Raw genomic sequence first — 19,442 nt, 5'->3', positions numbered from 1 at the left:
ATCTTTGCAGTAGTATCAGTGTCATCATAAATTACAATAACAGAGTGTAATCAGTGCATATTAGGCCGCAAATAGCATGTTAGCAAATTAGCATCATGAATTCAGTATTTAAACAAGACTGCTTCCACTGAGTACTTTATTAGGAACACCTGTACACCTACTTATTAATGTGATTATCTAATCAGCCAATTTGTTTGGTGGCAGTGCAATGCATAAAATCATGCAGATTCAGGCCAGGAGCTTCAGTTAATGTTCACATCAACCATCAGATTGGGGAAAAAATGTGATCTCAGTGATTTCAACCGTGGCATGATTGTTGGTGCCAGACAGTCTGGTTTGAGTATTTCTGTAACTGCTGATCTCCTGGGATTTTCACACACAACAGTCTCTAGAATTTACTCAGAATGGTGCCAAAAACAAAAAACATCCAGTGAGCAGCAGTTCTATGGACGGAAACTCTTGTTAATGAGAGAGGTAAAAAAAGAATGGCCAGACTGGTTTGAGCTGATAGAAAGGCTACAGTAACTCAGATGACCACTCTGTACAATTGTAGAGAGCAGAATAACGTCTCAGAATACACAACACGTCAAACCTTGAGGCGGATGGGCTACAAAAGCAGAAGACCACAATGGGTTTCACTTCTGTCAGCCAAGAACAGAAAGCTGAGGCTGCAGTGGGCACAGGTTCAACAAAACTGGATAGTTGAAGACTGGGGAAAAACATAGCCTGGTCTGATGAATCTCGATTTCTGCTGATGCACAGAGATGGTAGGGTCAGAATTTGTTTCAAACTTCTTTTAACCACTGAACAAAGAACAAAAAAGAACTTCTCCGGAAGTATACTGGGGCCTTAGTCACCTCCATCCTGGTGTTTGGAGGATGATCTCAGTTATCTCCATGTCTTATCACGTGGCTTTCTAAGCGCGCTACCGTGGAGACTAAGCGCATCTCAACATTGGAGAATATGAACCGACTAAATTTTTTACATTTATGTATGTATTTATATGCACTTTAGTTTAAAATGGAATGCTCTTTTTTAACAGCCAGGAATATTCTTTACAATATAACATGGTGCTGTATGGTTTATATGTATTCTTTGCACCTTTTTGTGGAGTAAGGAAACAACATCGATTTAAAAGTCTGATGACTTTAAAATTCAAATTTTTATAATATTTAAGTTAAAAATTCGAATGTAGTTTCTCAGCCCTGTTGATAGCCCTACACACTACCCTGGTATATAAAGGATCAAAAGCTTGATGTCTGTTCTGTTTTGTTGTGTGGTCTACCAAATGTTTGTTTCTTCCGGAAACAGCACATTAGTCAGGATTCAGGTGCGCTCTGAACCTTCCCAGCTAACAAATGAGCAGTATGAAATATCCATCTCATAAAGCACGAGTCACAGCATCCATCAGTCTGATATCTGGTGCTATTCATAACTCTGTGTGCAGGGCTCAGTGCTCCCACGGGCACAACACCATTTACCTTTTCTGCTTCAACCTTACCTCAAAATAAATGCTTACCTCCCACAGGAGGCTGTATGAGTGCCAAAATTCATCATATGGATCTGATATATTAGACTCTTTAAAAGCGTTATCATTTATTTAAAAAAATCTTTTGAAGGTAAAAATGAAATGCAAGCAAGTATCACCATCTCTTGCAGTATATTAAACTTTTTTTTTCTTCATCTTGCAATTTATTGTACCTCTACAACAGGGATCGGCAACATAGGTACATGTGCCACTTTTGGTACCATTTGTGTTGGGGGTTCAAATTTGACAAGACTGAATGAATGAGATGGGTGGGTGATTGGTTATTGATCTACAATGAACATTACATGGGCGGAATACCATTTATTTTGATGTGATATCATAAACTGTTAAACTTAACATTGACTTATGGTGAAGATGCACTTTTCAATGTTTTTCCAATGTTGAAATATTTGAAAAATATATCCCAGTTTAATATGCAACTAAACGTAAGCTGTTTGTAGGTGGACTTCCTGAAAAGTGTAAACACTGTGGCACATCTAGCATAATTGACTCAACCAATGGTATGAGTTTTGGGCAGGATTTTCTATTTGGCTAACCAGTGAAAGGTGGGGGAAGTGACATTTCAACCTGTTTGAAAACTCAGTTTTTGCAACTCAGTTTAGTGACACTAGCAGCTCAAAATTAAGACACTTGACCTTTAACCTATGTTTATAACTTTTTAATGAAATGGGTGAACAGGCAGAACACCATTAAATATTGACCATGTCATGATCATTGTTGGGGACATTGCATTTAATCTACTGTTTATGCTTTATGTGTGTTTTAGCTGTTAATCAAAGCCATGACTTTGGTATTGCTAACACAATACTCTACGAGTTATGCTACAGGATCTTACTATTTTTTTTCATTTGACAATAACCTTTATGCTTTACCACTTGAAGTCAATATTTCCAATTCCATTCCATTACTTTAAAACCAAAGCTAAGCATAAGAGCACATTCAGAGCTCCTTGTTTATCATCACCCAGCAGACAGGACAGGCATCTGGTACCTTTGCAGTCCCTGTCCATGGTATCTCTCTCCATACCACTCTAGACTGCGTACAGGAATGCAGTCGGGGGATGGGTTTTTTTGGACATCTCGACTCTCAGTGATAAATGAGACGGTGGTAGTCTGGAGGTAGATGACAGAGTTGATCTCTGTTAAATCCAATCTTGTTGAGCTGATTGTAGCTTCTTAGAGCACAGTGACGGGAAAGTGCTATCTGAATCCATCAACTAATACTCTTGAGTGCTAGTGCAGTTGAGAACCATGCAGCTCTCTCTCTGAGAAAGTAAATGTAGAACCTTTTTGTCTTTCCTTTTACCAAAACTATTTATTTTTGTCCTGGCTGGAGCACTATGATGAAATTTTTTAGACTTGTGTGTTTGACGCTGAAGGGATGAGTCAGAGAAAGGTCTCTTTCTCCACGTAAGTACTTGTGTACTGTTGTGATCGCACTGTACTTTTAACCTGTCTGTCTTTTTCAGTGCATCGAGATCTTCATTAGAGCAATATCGATATTGATTCTTAAATCCCAAGATCAGTCTTTTACTCTGCGCAACTCCAAATATCACGCAATGTGACTAAAAATGTTTGTGATTAGCCACTGGCTGGTTAATGTTCTGATTTCTCTCACAACTGATTGAGTATATTGGCAAAGAAGTTCAGCATCCTTTCACTGTGTAATGAGATAAAATGTTTGGTTTGACTCATTCCGTGTAATATGTCCAAAGACGAGAGCCACGCAATCCATTTGCCACTGAATAAAGTCTCTTTTATATACTTTCTGTTCTTTACTTTCAATTGGTGATCAAAAACAATAAAACATAAACATTTAATTCTAATCGGGAATAGTACGGATGAGGTAAAGAAGCCATCCAAGTCCTCTCTTGTAAATATGCACTTATTTACAGACGCTCTTTACAGATGCTCTTTACAGAACTGCCGGTTTTTCTGAAGAGACGGTACCAATTTTTAGCACGTGTTCTACAAATCAATGTAAATACTTGTAAATAGTATAAATTATGCATTAAACAATAAACATATAACAAAATAGATTATTTGCAATATAAAATCACATTTATTGATGGAATACTTAGATCTGTGTAGTTTTTAAAAGCTTAAATGTGAGCAAAATTATGATTTCTTTTTTTTTATTAATATTTTTTGAATGTACCTAGTTAGAATGTCCCCTGTATAATTAACAGCATTAGCTGGGAAAGAATTTATTTCATTTTTAAGCAAAAATGACATTGTAACTGAAATATATCCATATGAATCAATATTGAATCGAATCGAAATTGGAATCGAATCGGGAAATCGTATCAGTACCCATCCCTACTTGGGTAAGTGTGTTTAGATCCAACCTGTCAGATCACTAGCTCTTTGTTTGTGCAATTGAATTGTCTGACCTAACACGGTAATTTAAAATGTGTGGTGTGCCACAAGGCTCAGTCTTAGGTCCTTTTTTGTTTTCCTGCTATATGCTTGCTCTTTGAGATATTTTATTAGGACTCATGGCATTAGCTTTCTTTGTTATACAGACAATGCACAGACCTGTAATGGCAGTTATAAATCTGGTATTGTTGGCCCCATGACCTGTAATGTTGATCATACAGTATCTGAACCCACAATACATAGTGCCTACAGTAGATGCCTTCATTTACAAACAAGGTGTCTTTCCAAAGGCACACATTGTGCCTGTTTCTGGTCAAAGTCTTGACAAATCTTGACATGCTCCATAAGTAAATGTGCAACTGAAGTTTTTTTTAGTGATAGTTATATAAAACATAAAACCTATTAGAGCATATTAGGCTTACAGCATTGCTTGAACTGTGCTTTAAATTATGTTTAACCCTTGACATTTAGCAAAGAGAAAATCACTGTAATCTCTAGAGAGAGATTAGCTTTTTGGCATCCCACCTGATAAAAAGTTTTTTTTTTTTTTTATCAAACATTGACGTCAAGCAAAAGTCAGTATAACAGTTTTATGAAACTTGGAAATCTTGGTGTTAAAGGTGTGACTGTCCAATTAAGCCATTTACAAGCAAAGTCAAAGTTTGTCTTAATATACATTACCAGTCAACATTTTGGACACACAGACTCCTTTATTATTACTATTATTACTATTTTCCACATTTTAGAATAATAGTAAAATCATAAAAACTATGTAATAACACAAATGGCAGAATGGTAATTATGTAGTGACCAAAAATGTTAATCAGAAATTTTATAATTGAGTTTCTTCAAAGTAGCCAGCCTTGCATGTCCAAGTGTGTCCAAACTTTGGACTGGTAGTGTATATATAAAAATGTATGAAGAATTAACACACAGCTTTGAATTAATGTATTTGTATTTTGGGTTTGTATTGTTCAGGAGGTCTCTCTATGGGCTGTACCCATACAAGTCAAGCATGATCGGTCTAGAGTCACTGGCAGATCCATCTGCTGAATGGGACATCATGGAAACCATTGGAAAAGGGACCTATGGCAAAGTCTACAAAGTCATCAACAAGAAAGATGGAAGTCAAGCAGCTGTCAAAGTTCTGGATCCCATTAATGTGAGTCACTGTTGGGCTAGATGCTATTCTTCATGTGTGACATCTCTTCTCTGTTTAACATATTGTAAATGTTTCCACTTCCTGATGTATGCACATTGAAAAAGATCTCCATGCATTTGACCATTTTTTGTACCTGGGTTGTTCCTGAGAGTCTTAAACCTTAATTTATTTTATGTACTAGTAACAAAAGATTCTAAAGGGGGCACTGTGTTCTCTTCAGTAATTAAGTTGCAAAGACTGCATTGTGAAAAAAAGCAGGCTTACTGTAAACACAAGTAACCTTTGCCTCCACAGTCAAGTGAATTTAAGAGGCTTAATACTCTCACAACCACTTACCATGACTTCTATACTAAAACAAAAATAGAAAAGAAACTTCTTTCTTTTCTTCTGCTGTCCTTTGGCTTTTCTCAGAATCCCAGTCACACTAACAGAGTAAGCAGATATTCTTCCTTCCCCTGCAGTTATTTTCTGTTTGTAGCACTACTGATTTTGAAAAAAATAAAATAAAATAATAATAATAATAATAATTCAGTTGTGATGATGGGTTTTGTCAGGATGTGGATGAGGAGATTGAGGCAGAGTACAACATCCTGCGCTCGCTGACCAACCATCCCAATGTGGTCAAGTTCTTTGGCATGTTCTACAAAGCAGACGAGCTCTCAGGAGGACAGCTGTGGCTTGTTCTGGAGGTGAGATTTAGCATTATAATTTTTTTTTTTTTTTTTTTTTTTTTTGCTGTTAGTTGCTAATGTTGTCCTAAAAGTTGACAAAATAAACTTCTAGTAGTCTTTGCATATGCAAACAAAAATTGTGTTTGTCAAAGCATTTCATGCTGTAGATTCAAAAGAACTGGCTCATTAGACTAATTTGTTCGGGAATTGGACTACACTGCACAAGCTGTGTGTTTCAAGCTGTCGATAAAAAAACCCAGCTCATTAGAATCATTCATTCGGGAATCCGACAACACTGGCCTCGCTGTGTTTCACGCTGTCGATTCAAAAGGCCAGCTCAAAAGAGTCATTTGTTCAGGAATTGGACTCCACTTCACATGCTGTGTTTCATGCTGTTGATTCAAAAGAACCGGTTCTTAAGAGTCATTTTTTCGGGAATCGGACTACACTGGTCGCGCTGTATGTTTCACGCTGTTGTTTCAAATGAACCGGCTCATTAGAGTCATTCGGGAACTGGACCACACTGCACGCACTGTGTTTCGAGCTGTCAATTCAAAAGCACCGTCTCATTAGAATCATTCGTTCGGGAATCAGACTACACTGGTCTCACTGTGTGTTTAACTTTGTCGATTCAAAATACCAGCTCAAAAGAGTCATTTGTTCAGGAATTGTCCTATACTGGAAGCAATGTAAGTTTCGCACTGTAGATTCAAAAGAACCTACTTTTCAGAGTAATTGGACTACACTGGCCGCACTGTATGTTTCATGCTGTAGATTCAGTAGAGAGGCAGCGCTACCACTGAATTGCACTGCAAGAAACACTGTCAGAGTATTTTAAAATGGTGTTCCATCCACGTGGTGTAAAATAGCATGTTAAGGGACAGTTAACAGAACTAAAGGAAATCCAAAATCATATAGTTCCGGTATTTTTTTAAAAATGGAACCGGTTCTCAGCAAGAACTGGTTCTCGGTTCCCAACCCCAGTCAAAACATTAAACATGCTGCCTCAGATCAATTATTTCAATGGTTTAACATGTGCTTGAATGAAACTGTGCCATTGTTGTTTTGACAAATACACTCAAGCACATATGATGACTGAAAATGCTGTGTGGTGCATTTCGTAGTCTATAAATCATAAAATGTGCTGAAATCTTACTAATGTAGCTCCTGTTGTTTGGTTCCCCTCTTTTCTTCTCAGTAACTGCAACTCTTGTTTTTTTCCTCATTACTTCCCTTCTCTCTGTGTGTGTTTCTGGTGTTTAGTTGTGTAATGGAGGTTCAGTTACTGACCTGATAAAGGGATTGCTGATGAGGGGAAAACGTCTGGAGGAGCCCATCATCTCCTTCATCCTGTATGGAGCGCTTCTGGTGAGACACACACACACACACACACACACACACACACACACACACACTCATATAGAGGTAATCTGCACAGCCCAGCACAGGGAACGCTGCCTCAGCTCTCTGAGCATGCCAGAGCATTTATTTTGTGCTGTGATAGTGAAGAGAGAGAGAGAGAGAGAGAGAGAGAGATAGAGAGAATCCAGCTGTAGGCTTCAGGCGACGATCGCAGAGGCAGTCTGACCCTCAGGGCCTCAACAACTGATTCAAGTTTTTCTGGCCTTTCTCTTCAGGGTCTCCAGCATCTCCACAACAACAGAATCATCCACCGTGATGTGAAGGGCAACAACATCCTCCTCACCACAGATGGTGGAGTCAAACTTGTGGACTTTGGTAATGGCTGACAGTGTTTCTCCACTGAGAGAAACATAGAAAAAAGCATGGCAACCATTACAAAAAAGTTCTATGGTGATATCATGGTCCAGTGATGTTGTCAGATCGTGATAACCTAATACTTTGCAGCCTGATCTCATGAAAATTATTCTATTATAATAATTTAGCATTTAATTTGTTGACAACACATGAGAAATACAGAATATTATTATAATGCACATAAACATCATCATATATTGTTATTGTGTACAAAATACAATAAGCTGAATGCTAAAGATCTGTCATGTCTCATGTGTTGTCAACAAATTAAATGCTACTAAATTGAGGCGGCGCATCAGAGTAACAGTTCTAGCCGCTCAGGCATGTAACTGCTTTATCAAACTCACCCTCACACACCCTGAGCTGCTCCTGTGATAAAAGGGTTAAATGGTGTTTTGCATGTAAAGTATGTGTGAGGGGTAAGGGGTGTGTGGGCCATTGATTCTTGTCTGCCTGGGGCATGTTTATCTTATGTGTGTGTGTGTGTGTATGTGTGTGTGAGAGAGAGAGAATTGGAACCTGGCTGAGAAGCCAAACGCCCTCGTCACATAATGCTAATGAACGCTAGTTGCCCTCTCCCTGCCCTCATGTCACGACAGATTACTTGCCACCTACTACGTCTGAATTTGTTCTGCTGTTTTATTTTGTTATTTCTACTTGGAAAATACTAGTAAATTTATTGTTCTGTATACATTTTTGCATTAAGTACAAATAATGAAAATGATCTACTAAAGAAAAAACATGAAAAGAAATTTAACTAAGCTATGATTGTGAAACATGAGAACTTTTTTCCTTCGCAGGTGTCTCAGCTCAGCTGACGAGCGCCCGTCTGCGCAGAAACACATCTGTTGGAACCCCGTTCTGGATGGCTCCTGAGGTCTGCTCTTATATTACCTCACTCCCTTTCGTTATTTATACCTTTCCCTCTTATGCTAAGCAATAGGCTTCTCTTGATAAACTGCAATAAAATCTTATTCTTAAAGGAATAGTTTACCCAAAAATGAAAACTCTTTATCATTTGCTCAACTCTTTGTTGTTTCACACCTGTATGACTTGATTACCTTTTATCCTGCCTGCTCTTTTGCATAGAATTGCAATATAATTAAAAATGAATTCAATTCAAATATGGTGCATAAAAATGCATCGTTGCAGGTTTAACACTGACATTCAAACATATTAAACTTCATTGGTTCTCGCATCTTCGTACTCTCGCAGAGGGGAAGATTATCATTAAATAATGGCTTAACACCTTAAGCTCTGCTGCGTATTTTGGCTGCCAATTTTTCACACAAATTTAAAAGCTCATCTTACACACATACAGTGGACTAATTGCAAAATATTGGTCTCATTTTAAAGAAAAACCCCCAAATAAAAATAAATAAATGAAAAGATTCCAATAATTCATAAATAATATGGTATATGTTTGCAATCCTATGATGGACATATATTTATTTATCCTGTCTTTGAAAGTCTGTGATTCAGGCTCTGTTTGCTAAACGTCCCTGCTAAAGTGAATCCAGCCATGGATTGGCAGCAAGTACTAGGTAAAAAAAGGTCTCTGTTTCATGACGACATACATCAATCACTATGTCAGTGTGTTACTGTATGTATCTGCATCGGACGGTTATTTCCTTTTGAAGCTTCTCTTAAACGGCAAAGTTTAAACACTTGTTTTAGCACAGCGGTTGACTGACAGGTGAGGGGTGGTGCTTCACTGCTGCCGGGACGCATACAGGACGGATTAGCATTTACACTTCAAATGTGTATGTGTTTTTGACCACATTCGTCCGTGGTTTTTGTGATCTGATCACAAAACGTTTTAGACCCCGTTTATACCTGTATTTAGGGCTGACCACATGTGATCAGATCACCCGATACACATCTTAATACCAGGTGGAAATGGGGTCTACAACACAATATTCAGATCTGAAATGCAGATGCCATTTGAAAAACTTTTATATCACAAGGTGGCGCTCATTTGTGATGCGGATGTTTTCAGGTCTTATTTTTATTTTATGTAACATAAATGCTGGATTTATTTTATAAAAGTGATGGAGTTTAGATTCTAAGCTTTCAAATGGTACCACATGTAACTTATGTATCCAGGGACCACATTTTAAGTTTTTACAAACTCCACCGAGTTTAAGATTTACAATTTCGTCCTGTTTCTCGTATAGCTTCAGAAGTCTTGGAATATAGAGCTATTATGGTGCTTTTATGTAATTTCTGGAGCTTAAAGGCACGGTCACATTTACTTTTGCACAGTGAAATTTTGTGGGTGAAATACAGTTATCTCAATAGGAATCCGCGCAATCGTTCATTCTGGCAAAGAAGAATTCCCCCTCATGATTATTGCATGGAGTTTGGTGAATTCTGACAGGCGAATTCGCCTCGTTGACCAATAGGAAGTTGCTTGGTTTGGCAGTGACCTCTGTGTGGGCGGTGCTTCATACACAGCTACACTAAATATTCACAATGGACAAGAATATCATTTTAGCAGCGAGTTTCTTTTTATCTTCACTCTCACAGAGTATAAAGTGCTGCATTAAAAAAGAGGCTGCTTGGCCGCTTCGCCTGCGGAATTTCAGCGTGCAAAGATAAATGTGACCGCTCCTTAACACCCCCAGTCTATTTACTATCATTGTATGGAAAAGAATAGCTTGGACATTGTCCTGAATTTCTCTCTTTGTGTTCCATAAGGGTGAATAAATCATGACAGAATTTTTGGATGCATTACTCCTATATGACTAAACCTTATTAAACTTATTATTATTTTTATTTTTTTCTCCTAAGAACCATTTTAAACATTGTAGTTTTACTCACTGAAGCAATTTCTTTAACCTGTGAGTTGTTCCAGGATAGTTTAGTATTCAGCACAGATTTATGAAAAATTTATATCTTTGCTCAGTTTACACAACTTAAATGTGTGACTGAATTCTGAGTGTGTGTGTGTGTTGTGTGGGTCATGGAAAGGTTAATAGCTGAGTGCCGCTCCTCTGTGAGTGTGAAATAAAGTGAGGTGATGGGGCCAGTGGGGGAGGCCCCTCAGGGCCAATTAAAATACAATCTAAATTAAACACTCGGCAGTATAACGATTGGTCACAGTGTTACTGACAAGTGACTGAACAGTGGAGTGCAACATAATTGTTGCAATTATTTACAGTCCAGTTATGATTAAACATCACAAATATTGGTAAGCGGGAGCTAAAATAAAATTTAAAAATGATATAAAATATATAAAATATATAGCGCTTTTCTGACAGATGAGTTTCATTTATAAAATGAGTTTTATATAGAAAATGGTAAGGTTAAATTCACTAATGTTAATGAATGGAACCTTATTGTAAAGTGTTACCAAGATATCTTAATATCCCTTTAGATTCTTATTTAGAACAATATTTCCTTTTTGTATCTTCATTTTTAAATCCATTTTAGTCTCCATTTGCTTTCCATTTAATCTCATTTCCATGTAGGAGAAACAACTGAGAGACTAAAGAGATCTCATCTGTGATTTTTGACACACTGACAGTAGGTGAATGTCATTGTTGGCGAGTGTGACACGTGTGTGTATCTCTTTGTGTGCAGGTGATAGCTTGTGAACAGCAGTATGATTACTCATATGACGCCCGCTGTGATGTCTGGTCTCTGGGCATCACTGCCATTGAGCTGGCAGATGGAGACCCACCCCTGGCGGAGATGCACCCGGTCAAAGCGCTCTTCAAAATACCACGGTAAGACACCAGGAGGTGCTATATGCACACGCACTCACACACAACACACACACACACACACACACACACACACACACACACACACACACACACACACCATTCACGCAGGACTGGGAGAGCTGGGGAAAGCAAACAGAGGGAGAAATAGAGGGCAATGGGGTAGACAAGAAAGACTGTGGAAAAGTGGGAGAGAGATATGAGTTCACCATAAAGAGAGAGAGAGAGAGACAGACAGGAAATAGCCCTGCATTCATATTGCTCTTTGACTGGAGAGTTATTTCATAAACAGTCAGCAGATTAAAACAGATTGAACTTAATAAACAAGTATTCAAAATCAAAGACAGCTTATTGTACTCCTAAGTAGGGATGGGAATCGTGAAGAATTTAACAATTCAGGTTTTGATTCCTTAACGGTTCCATTAATTATTATTTTAGTACTTTTGAGGAAGAAACATTTGGAAATTAGAAATGCAGTTTTTATTGCATTTAATGCTTTCAGCAGCCTGTTACCAAATTATTAGCTTATTTCATATTTAAACATTACATATTCTTGCAAAAGGTGTTTACACAGATATTTTAATGAAGATATTGTATTTATTTATTTTATTCCTGTTTATAAAACACCACTAATTACGACAAAACTAATGTGAATCTTTAACTAATACAATGCCGTATCAATAACCATCCAGAAAATTACTCTAAATTATTGGTTTATTTCAAATCAGACATAACGAAATTAATGATTTGCAGTTTAGTACGTTTTTGATTCACAAAAAAAAAAAAAAAAAGGCTGATAAAAGTAATTTGTTCGGTAGGAAGTTTGTTTTGCGGTGTAGATTCAAAAGAACTGACTCATAAGAGTCATTTGTTTGGGAATCGGACTACACTGGTCATTCTGTATGTTTCACGCTATATATTCATTAGCTGTGTTGCTGAGTGGTAGCAGTAAATACTATCAGATTATTTTACTACGGTGATGTGTCTAGAATGTTAATCTTTTCTTGCACCAAAAACTACCCTTTCTCTGACAGAATTAAACAACTAAACACTGTACCTTTAAGACCTCTATATCAAATTAGCCTATGTGGGATAGTGGTGTGCTGTACAATTTTTTCATCGTTAAAAAGTGTGCCGTGGCAGAAAGAAGGTTGGGAAACACTGATATAAATGATCACTCTGAGTCTGTGTTGATGTGTAAATGTGGGCATATATTTTAAGGTGCTCATGATTCTGACATCAATACAATAACGACTTCTAAACATGCTGTTTTTGCAGCTCAGTTTTTATTTACGTATGTTGTATTCGTACAGTATTTGGAGTATGTGGTCATGCTGTAGTAAATGCAATGCATTTATTTGAAAAGACTAAGAGAAATCCTGTTTTCCATGATATGACTCCTTAATATTGACACAATAATCTGATTAAGACCGTTGATGATCATCTGACCTTTCATCATCTTTACGATCACAACATTATCACCCAGAATGCATTGTGGTGATGTCCTTTGATTGTAATTTGCATTTGTGATTAGCCGCCCTCTCTTCCTCCATTGTCATGTAGATGAGTCTGACAGTCATGTTATCTGCTGCGCTCCAGGCCTGCAGGGGAAGAGCTGCTCACTGTCAGGATGCTGGCAGTGTTGACACACATGCACACACACTTTATGACTCTGAAACTACAGCGGTTAGCTCTTCTAGTCTAGAGAGACACAAAGATATGTTTGAAATAGCATACTACCATAGTACTCTTACCATTTCATATCTATATACAGCAGAAATAGTAAAGCTGTGGACACACTGCAGCAAACAGAATATAATGTCACACTTGAGGGCTTCTGGTTTTAATAAAAAAAATATATCACCAGTAACATTATATTCAAAATGTTAAATAAATATTTCCTGAAACAAATAAAACATGCAGCTTTAAAATATGGAATGTGAAATTTCTTTGCATGAGCTTGCATTTCTGATCTGACGCATTGAAATGCACATGAATTAGGTATGCACAGATATGTTAGCCACCGATATTTATCGGCCAATTATTGACCAAATAAAACCATCAGCTTGTCAGTCATAAGCATTAAAACAGTGATATGAAAAAAATATGGTTTATTTATAATTAATACATTTATTGTATAAAGAGTGTAATAAAAATAAATACTTACCAAATTAAATGAAATCCGAAAATAGTAAAATGTGAGTTCTATTGTTTAGAACTGCAAAAACAGGAGTGCAAAAAATGCCTTCAAATTGCAAAATAACCTTTCTTCAGGGATCATGTTATTTTTTATTTATTTATTTATTTTTACTTTTTGTCTTGTAATTTTAATGATTATATTTCTTTGTGGCTCTTTTAAAAACTTGGCCTGTAATGTGCTCAGTTGTTCCAATCCATAACAAAACAACAAAATAGCTTTTGTACAATTTATACCTCTTTGTACATTTTTTAAAACATATTTCTAAATCAAAACTGATATGGTATCAGTATCGGTATCAGCTTATATAAAATATAAATAGGTCATCTGTCTATTCTATTTTTAAAGAAAATTAGCATATTGTGCGCAATATACAAACTGCAAAATTGTCACATTTCTATATTGTACACTATTTTGTATGTTTAATTCAGTCAGTACATTAACATGCACTTTAAAGTTCAATTGCAGTCGACAAAAACAATAATTTTTTAAAGCTGTCAAAGTTAACACGTCAATCATGTGATTAATTTTAAAAGTTTAACGTTTTTAGTTTTTTTTTAAGCCGATTAATGCATTTACCTTAATAAAACATAAACCAGGGATAGTTCAGTGACGCCATGCGAGAGACTGACGTGTGAAACATGAGCTCTGCGAACTTTGCTAGTTTTTTAATTATTTTCATGTTGTGATCCAGTGAGATTTGATACACTCAGTTACACACTTGCTCTTTGAGGTAAACATGGCAAAGAAGTCAAAATTCTCAGACTCTGGAGACATTAAAAGGCACTTACGTGTTCAAGCTGAGGCCTCTGACGGGACTGCGACACAGGGACTCGATTTGGATGGCACGTCGGTAGATGAAATTCAGCGTCAACTGTCCAACATGTCGGTGATGCTGACAAAGGTTCTTGCTGACTTGGAGGATCTCGCTGTAATACGTCGATCGATTATGAATTACATTATTATTGTATGGATTACAAAATTCTCTGAGCTGTTTACAAGATTGACAGAAGTTGAAAAATGAATCGATTATATTGAGTCATCGAAAAGGGAATTATCCGCTAATCCACCCGCATCCAAAACAGATTTGGAATTAATTTAGGAAAAACTGGAATATTTCGAAAATATGAGCCGAAGGAATAACATACGAATTGTTGGAATTCCTGAGCATGAAGAGGGCAGCGATATGGTGAAATTCCTGGACGAGCTCTTCCCGAGTCTGCTCGACATAACAGGCCACAAGCTGGAAATCGAGCGAGCTCACAGAGTCCCAGCTCGCAGATCTGCCTAGGGAGACAGGCCCCTATTGATTCTGGCCAGATTTCTGAAATCATCCGATAAAGATCTCGTGTTGCGCCAGGTGAGGAGTTAAGGGAAGCTTTCTTGGAAGGACCATAATATTTTCTTGTTCCCGGACTTTGCGAATTCGACAAGAGAGAAACGCAATCGGTTCATGGAAACTCTTACACCAACAGAAGATCGCCTTTGCAATGATGTTCCCGGCCAAACTGAGAATAGAAACGAAGAATGGTCGCAAAGTATTTACTTGTCCAAAACAGGCACTCTCCTTTATAAATACATTGGAGTAAGCCATTTGATGTTTCTTATATTAGTGGACTGACTCGCGGTTCAGGGACTCTATTATCTGAGGAAGCTGGGTGCCACTTTTGTTTCTTTTTGCGTTGACTCCGCCTAGCGGCTGGAGTTTGTTTTGTGGCATGACTCCAAGAAACTTTTGCATTAACTGAAGATTTTTTTTACACTGAAGTTCCCGCCCAGATTGAGAATGGACACTTTGGATGACCACAACATATATACATGCTCACATAAAGGACGTCTTTTATAAAGTTGACGGGCTGAGTAAGTTATGGTGTTTTTTTTTGTTTTGTTTTGTTTTTTCGCGGACTCCGAGATAGATTGGCTTTTGATCATCCGAGGAACCGGGATGCCGGTTTTGTTTTTTGTTCTGGCTCTGCCTAGCGGCTGGAGCTTGTTTTGTGGATTTACACTACTTTGGGACAGTTGTGGTTAAATGTTTGTTCTTTGTACTTATGCCTCCTAGTAGAATGACTACCTCATCTGCTGCACTCATAATAGCCAGCTCACTGAACAATTGTTTGTCTGTCTGAGGAAACTGAACGGCTTTATATCAGCTAGAGTTGATTTTGTGGAGGAACACACTTTCAAGACAATTCTGTGAATGAATCTACATGTTTTTTCTGTTATTCTGCCTGTTGGCTGGGGTCTGTTTTACAAAGTATTTTCTGTTATGTAATTGTGCCTCACAAAATTTGTGCGTAGGATTTGAATAATCCGATGGCAGAGTTGTCGCAGGGGTTCTCGTAGGCGTACTCTTTGAGTTTTAAGGGATTGTCGCCGGATGGCACTTTCGTGCGCGGGGTTAATGCACACGTTTTTTTTTTCTGTTTGTTTTGTTCGGGGGGAAGTTCGGGGTTTGATTATTTCACTAATGGGGAATGTGGTCTGTGTAATCTTGTTTTTGACACACTCATTTTTTTAATTTTTATTATATCAATATGTCAAATGTTAATATGAGTAGGTTATCTCTCTCCACATGGAATGTGAATGGGTTGGGGCACCCTATAAAAAGAAGGAAGGTTATTTCTGTTCTTAAGCATAAGAAATATGATATAGTGTTTCTTCAAGAAATGCATCTTTCCCCGCAGGAAGCTGAAAAAGTTGGGAAGATATGGGGTGGACATGTTTTCTTTAGTGCTGGCTCAAGTAAGAGCAGGGGAGTTATTATATTGATAAATAAACATCTACAATTCAAATGTCTCAAACAGACTAAAGATAAATTAGGAAGAGTCATTGTTGTTTTAGGAGAAATTCAGGGGCAAATGTTGATTTTGGCTAATATTTACACACCTAACGCTGATGATCAGGGCTTTTTTATAGATCTTGAAGGGATGTTGCAAGCTGCTGGCATCTCTCATGACATAATATTCTTTTGATGGAGTCAGTCCTTGATCATAGTGAAGCAAAACTCTGTAAGCCCCCTAGAGCAACACTGATGCTTCACAAGATCTGTAAAAATCTTGGTCTTGTAGATATCTGGCAACTTCTGAACCCATCTGGTAGGGATTATACATTTTTCATCAGTTCATAAGATTTACTCTAGAATAGATTTTTTTTTTATATATCTAAGTCCCTCATTTCATCTGTTGTTGATTGCTCAGTTGGAAACATCTTAGTCTCAGATCATGCCCTGATGAACTTAGAGATGTTGCCACATACAGAGAAAAATAAATCATATAGTTGGCGCTTTAATGTATCTCTTTTGCAAAATCCTGATTTCCAACAAATGTTAAAGACTGAAATCAATGTTTATATGGAGACCAACTGGTCCTCAGTATCCTCTGTGGGTGTGGCTTGGGAGGCACTTAAGGTGGTTCTTAGGGGTTGGATCATACAGTATGCCTCATTTATCAAAAAATCCAAAGCAGAAGAACTTGTGGAGATGGAAGGAAATATTAAAAGTGCAGAGGCAGAGCTGAAGCACCGAATGTCGTCTGATGGTCTTAGAGAATTGACCCGATTGAAATATAGATATAATACTATTTTGTCACGGAAAGTGGAGTTTTGGTTATTCAGGGCAAGATAGTCATACTTTGAGTCAGGGGACAAAGCAGGGAAGCTTTTGGCTAGATATATAAAGCAGAGAGAGTCTCTTTCCATCATTCCCTCAGTGAAATCTGCTGGTGGTGAAATATTTACCTCAGCCACTGATATTAATAATGCCTTTAAAGAGTTCTATATTGATCTTTATAGTTCCACATCTTCGTCTGCTGATGAGGATATTAGAAAATTTGTGGAACCATTAGAACTCCCTAAACTGACGAATGAGCAAAAAAACTCTTTTGATTCTGAGATAACCCTGGAGGAACTTAACGAGGTAATTAAGTCCTTACCTACAGGCAAAGCTCCGGGGCCAGATGGTTTTGCCGCTGAATTTTTTAGATCTTATGCTACAGAACTGGCTCCACTTTTGTTAGAAGTTTTACTAAATCATTAGAGAATGGAAAGCTTCCGCCAACCATGACACAAGCCCGGATCAGTCTGATTCTTAAAAAGGACAAAGATCCAAGTGAGTGTAAAAGTTACCGTCCAATTTCCCTGATCCAGCTAGATGTAAAAGTTTTGGCTAAAATTTTGGCTAACTGATTAAGTAAAGTTATGACATCTCTAGACCAGGTGGGGTTTATTCGGGGCCGTAGCTCTTCTGATAATATTAGGCGTTTCATCAATATCATGTGGTCAGTGGCGAATGATCAGACTCCGGTCGCTGCCATCTCACTTGACGCCGAAAAGGCGTTTGATATGGTAGAATGGGATTATCTTTTTAAGATTTTGGAAATGTATGGGTTCGGGAGTACGTTTATTGGTTGGATCAAGTTACTTTATAGACACCCTGTAGCAGAGGTACAAACAAATGGATTAATTTCAGATTATTTTACTCTGGATAGGGGCACTCGGCAGGGTTGCCCTCTTTCTTCCCCATTATTGTTCTGTCTTGCCCTGGAACCATTAGCAGCCGCGATAAGAAAGGAGGATGATTTTCCAGGGGTGATTGTGGGAGGTGTGGCGCATAAGCTTCTGCTTTATGCAGATGATATTTTATTATTCGTCTCTGACCCCACTAGATCTATGCCTTGCCTCCACAGAATTATTAATTCCTTTTCCAAGTTCTCAGGATACAAAGTCAACTGGTCAACTAAATCCGAAGCTTTGGCTTTGACAGCATACTGTCCAGTAACGGCCTTCCAGCCAGGGGCCTTCCAGTGGCCCAAACAGGGCATTAAGTATTTGGGGATTTTATTCCCAACAAATTTGTCTGATTTAGCTAGAGTTAATTTGGACCCTTTAATAAAACGGTTTTCGAGCGATGTAGACAGGTGGGCTTCATTACATTTATCGATGATTGAGAAGGTTAATGTTATTAAAATGAACTGTATTCCAAAATTAAACTACTTGCTACAGTCTCTCCCGGTAGATGTCCCCCTCTCTTATTTCAAGCAATTTGATAGCATAATGTGCATTGCAGTGAATACGCAACCTATGGGGGGACTAGTTAATTAGTTAACCTCCCACTTAGAGTTTGGAAAACGTTTAATGTTACTTGAATTGGTGATATTTTAGTGCATTTCTGTCTTTATACTGTGGAAGGCTTTGTTTGAAAAATATTAATAAAGCATTATATTGTTTTCTTTTCTAAGAAGAAAATAAGTACATTTTGACAGGAAAATAAATATCAATTGCGATTAACTACGAAAAATTATGTGATTAATTGCAATTAAAAAATTTAATTGTAAGGGGGTTCTAGGGAAAGGAGGAGGCGAGAACCGGCTTGAAAATATAAATAATAGTTTAATGAACAACTTAACCAAAAACACACAAACATAACCACACACAGGGCAGCTGCCTGTAATTCTCTCTCTCCCTCGAACTGTCATCCCTGGCCGCCTTTATCCCTCGCGCGTCCCATCAGGCTGATTGGGGACCGGGCGTGCGTCATTCCAGCCCGGCCCCACCCTCCTCGGCTCTACAGTAATCGACTGACAGCACTACTTTTTTGAATGTCATGGAGACACTTTAGTCCGAAATTAGGTCAGTATAACTGGTAACCCTAACCCTAACTGTGCATATAAATATTCTGACTAAGTGGCATCAAGTTATAATTTAAAAAATATATATGCTTATTTTGCATTTTAAGTATCATGTAAACATTTCTTACATTTTGGCAGTCTGTTTAAATAATGAGTCAAGAAAGGGATGTTAAAATCATGGTCAAAACCTCTGGTTCATTTGTCATATTGCAAATGAAGAGTAAAGTTGTGTGCATTGCATGCATTGTAGGATACAGTTTTCCACACAATGTGCTCTGTTGTATAATGCACATTTTGGTAAATGCAGTTATCCAGATATTCCATGCACACAAACAATTTGCATACTATGTTATT

At 37.7% G+C, this 19,442-nt stretch overlaps 1 protein-coding gene across 1 annotated transcript in view; it reads left to right on the top strand.

Annotated features, from left to right (window-relative positions):
• Positions 1-19,442, top strand: part of LOC127446845 (myosin-IIIb-like) — a 68,248-nt gene that overhangs the window by 9,427 nt on the left and 39,379 nt on the right. The window contains exons 4-10 of the mRNA XM_051708133.1: positions 4,906-5,089; positions 5,501-5,521; positions 5,644-5,778; positions 7,024-7,128; positions 7,398-7,497; positions 8,337-8,413; positions 11,122-11,267. Of these exons, the coding sequence (XP_051564093.1) occupies positions 4,906-5,089; positions 5,501-5,521; positions 5,644-5,778; positions 7,024-7,128; positions 7,398-7,497; positions 8,337-8,413; positions 11,122-11,267 (768 nt within the window). The remainder of the gene's footprint in view (positions 1-4,905; positions 5,090-5,500; positions 5,522-5,643; positions 5,779-7,023; positions 7,129-7,397; positions 7,498-8,336; positions 8,414-11,121; positions 11,268-19,442) is intronic.

This window comes from Myxocyprinus asiaticus, chromosome 10, assembly GCF_019703515.2.
Source record: "Myxocyprinus asiaticus isolate MX2 ecotype Aquarium Trade chromosome 10, UBuf_Myxa_2, whole genome shotgun sequence".
Taxonomy (NCBI): Eukaryota; Metazoa; Chordata; class Actinopteri; order Cypriniformes; family Catostomidae; genus Myxocyprinus; species Myxocyprinus asiaticus.
The sequence above is the reverse complement of the archived record's forward strand: the minus strand, read 5'-3'. Positions and strand labels throughout refer to the sequence as shown.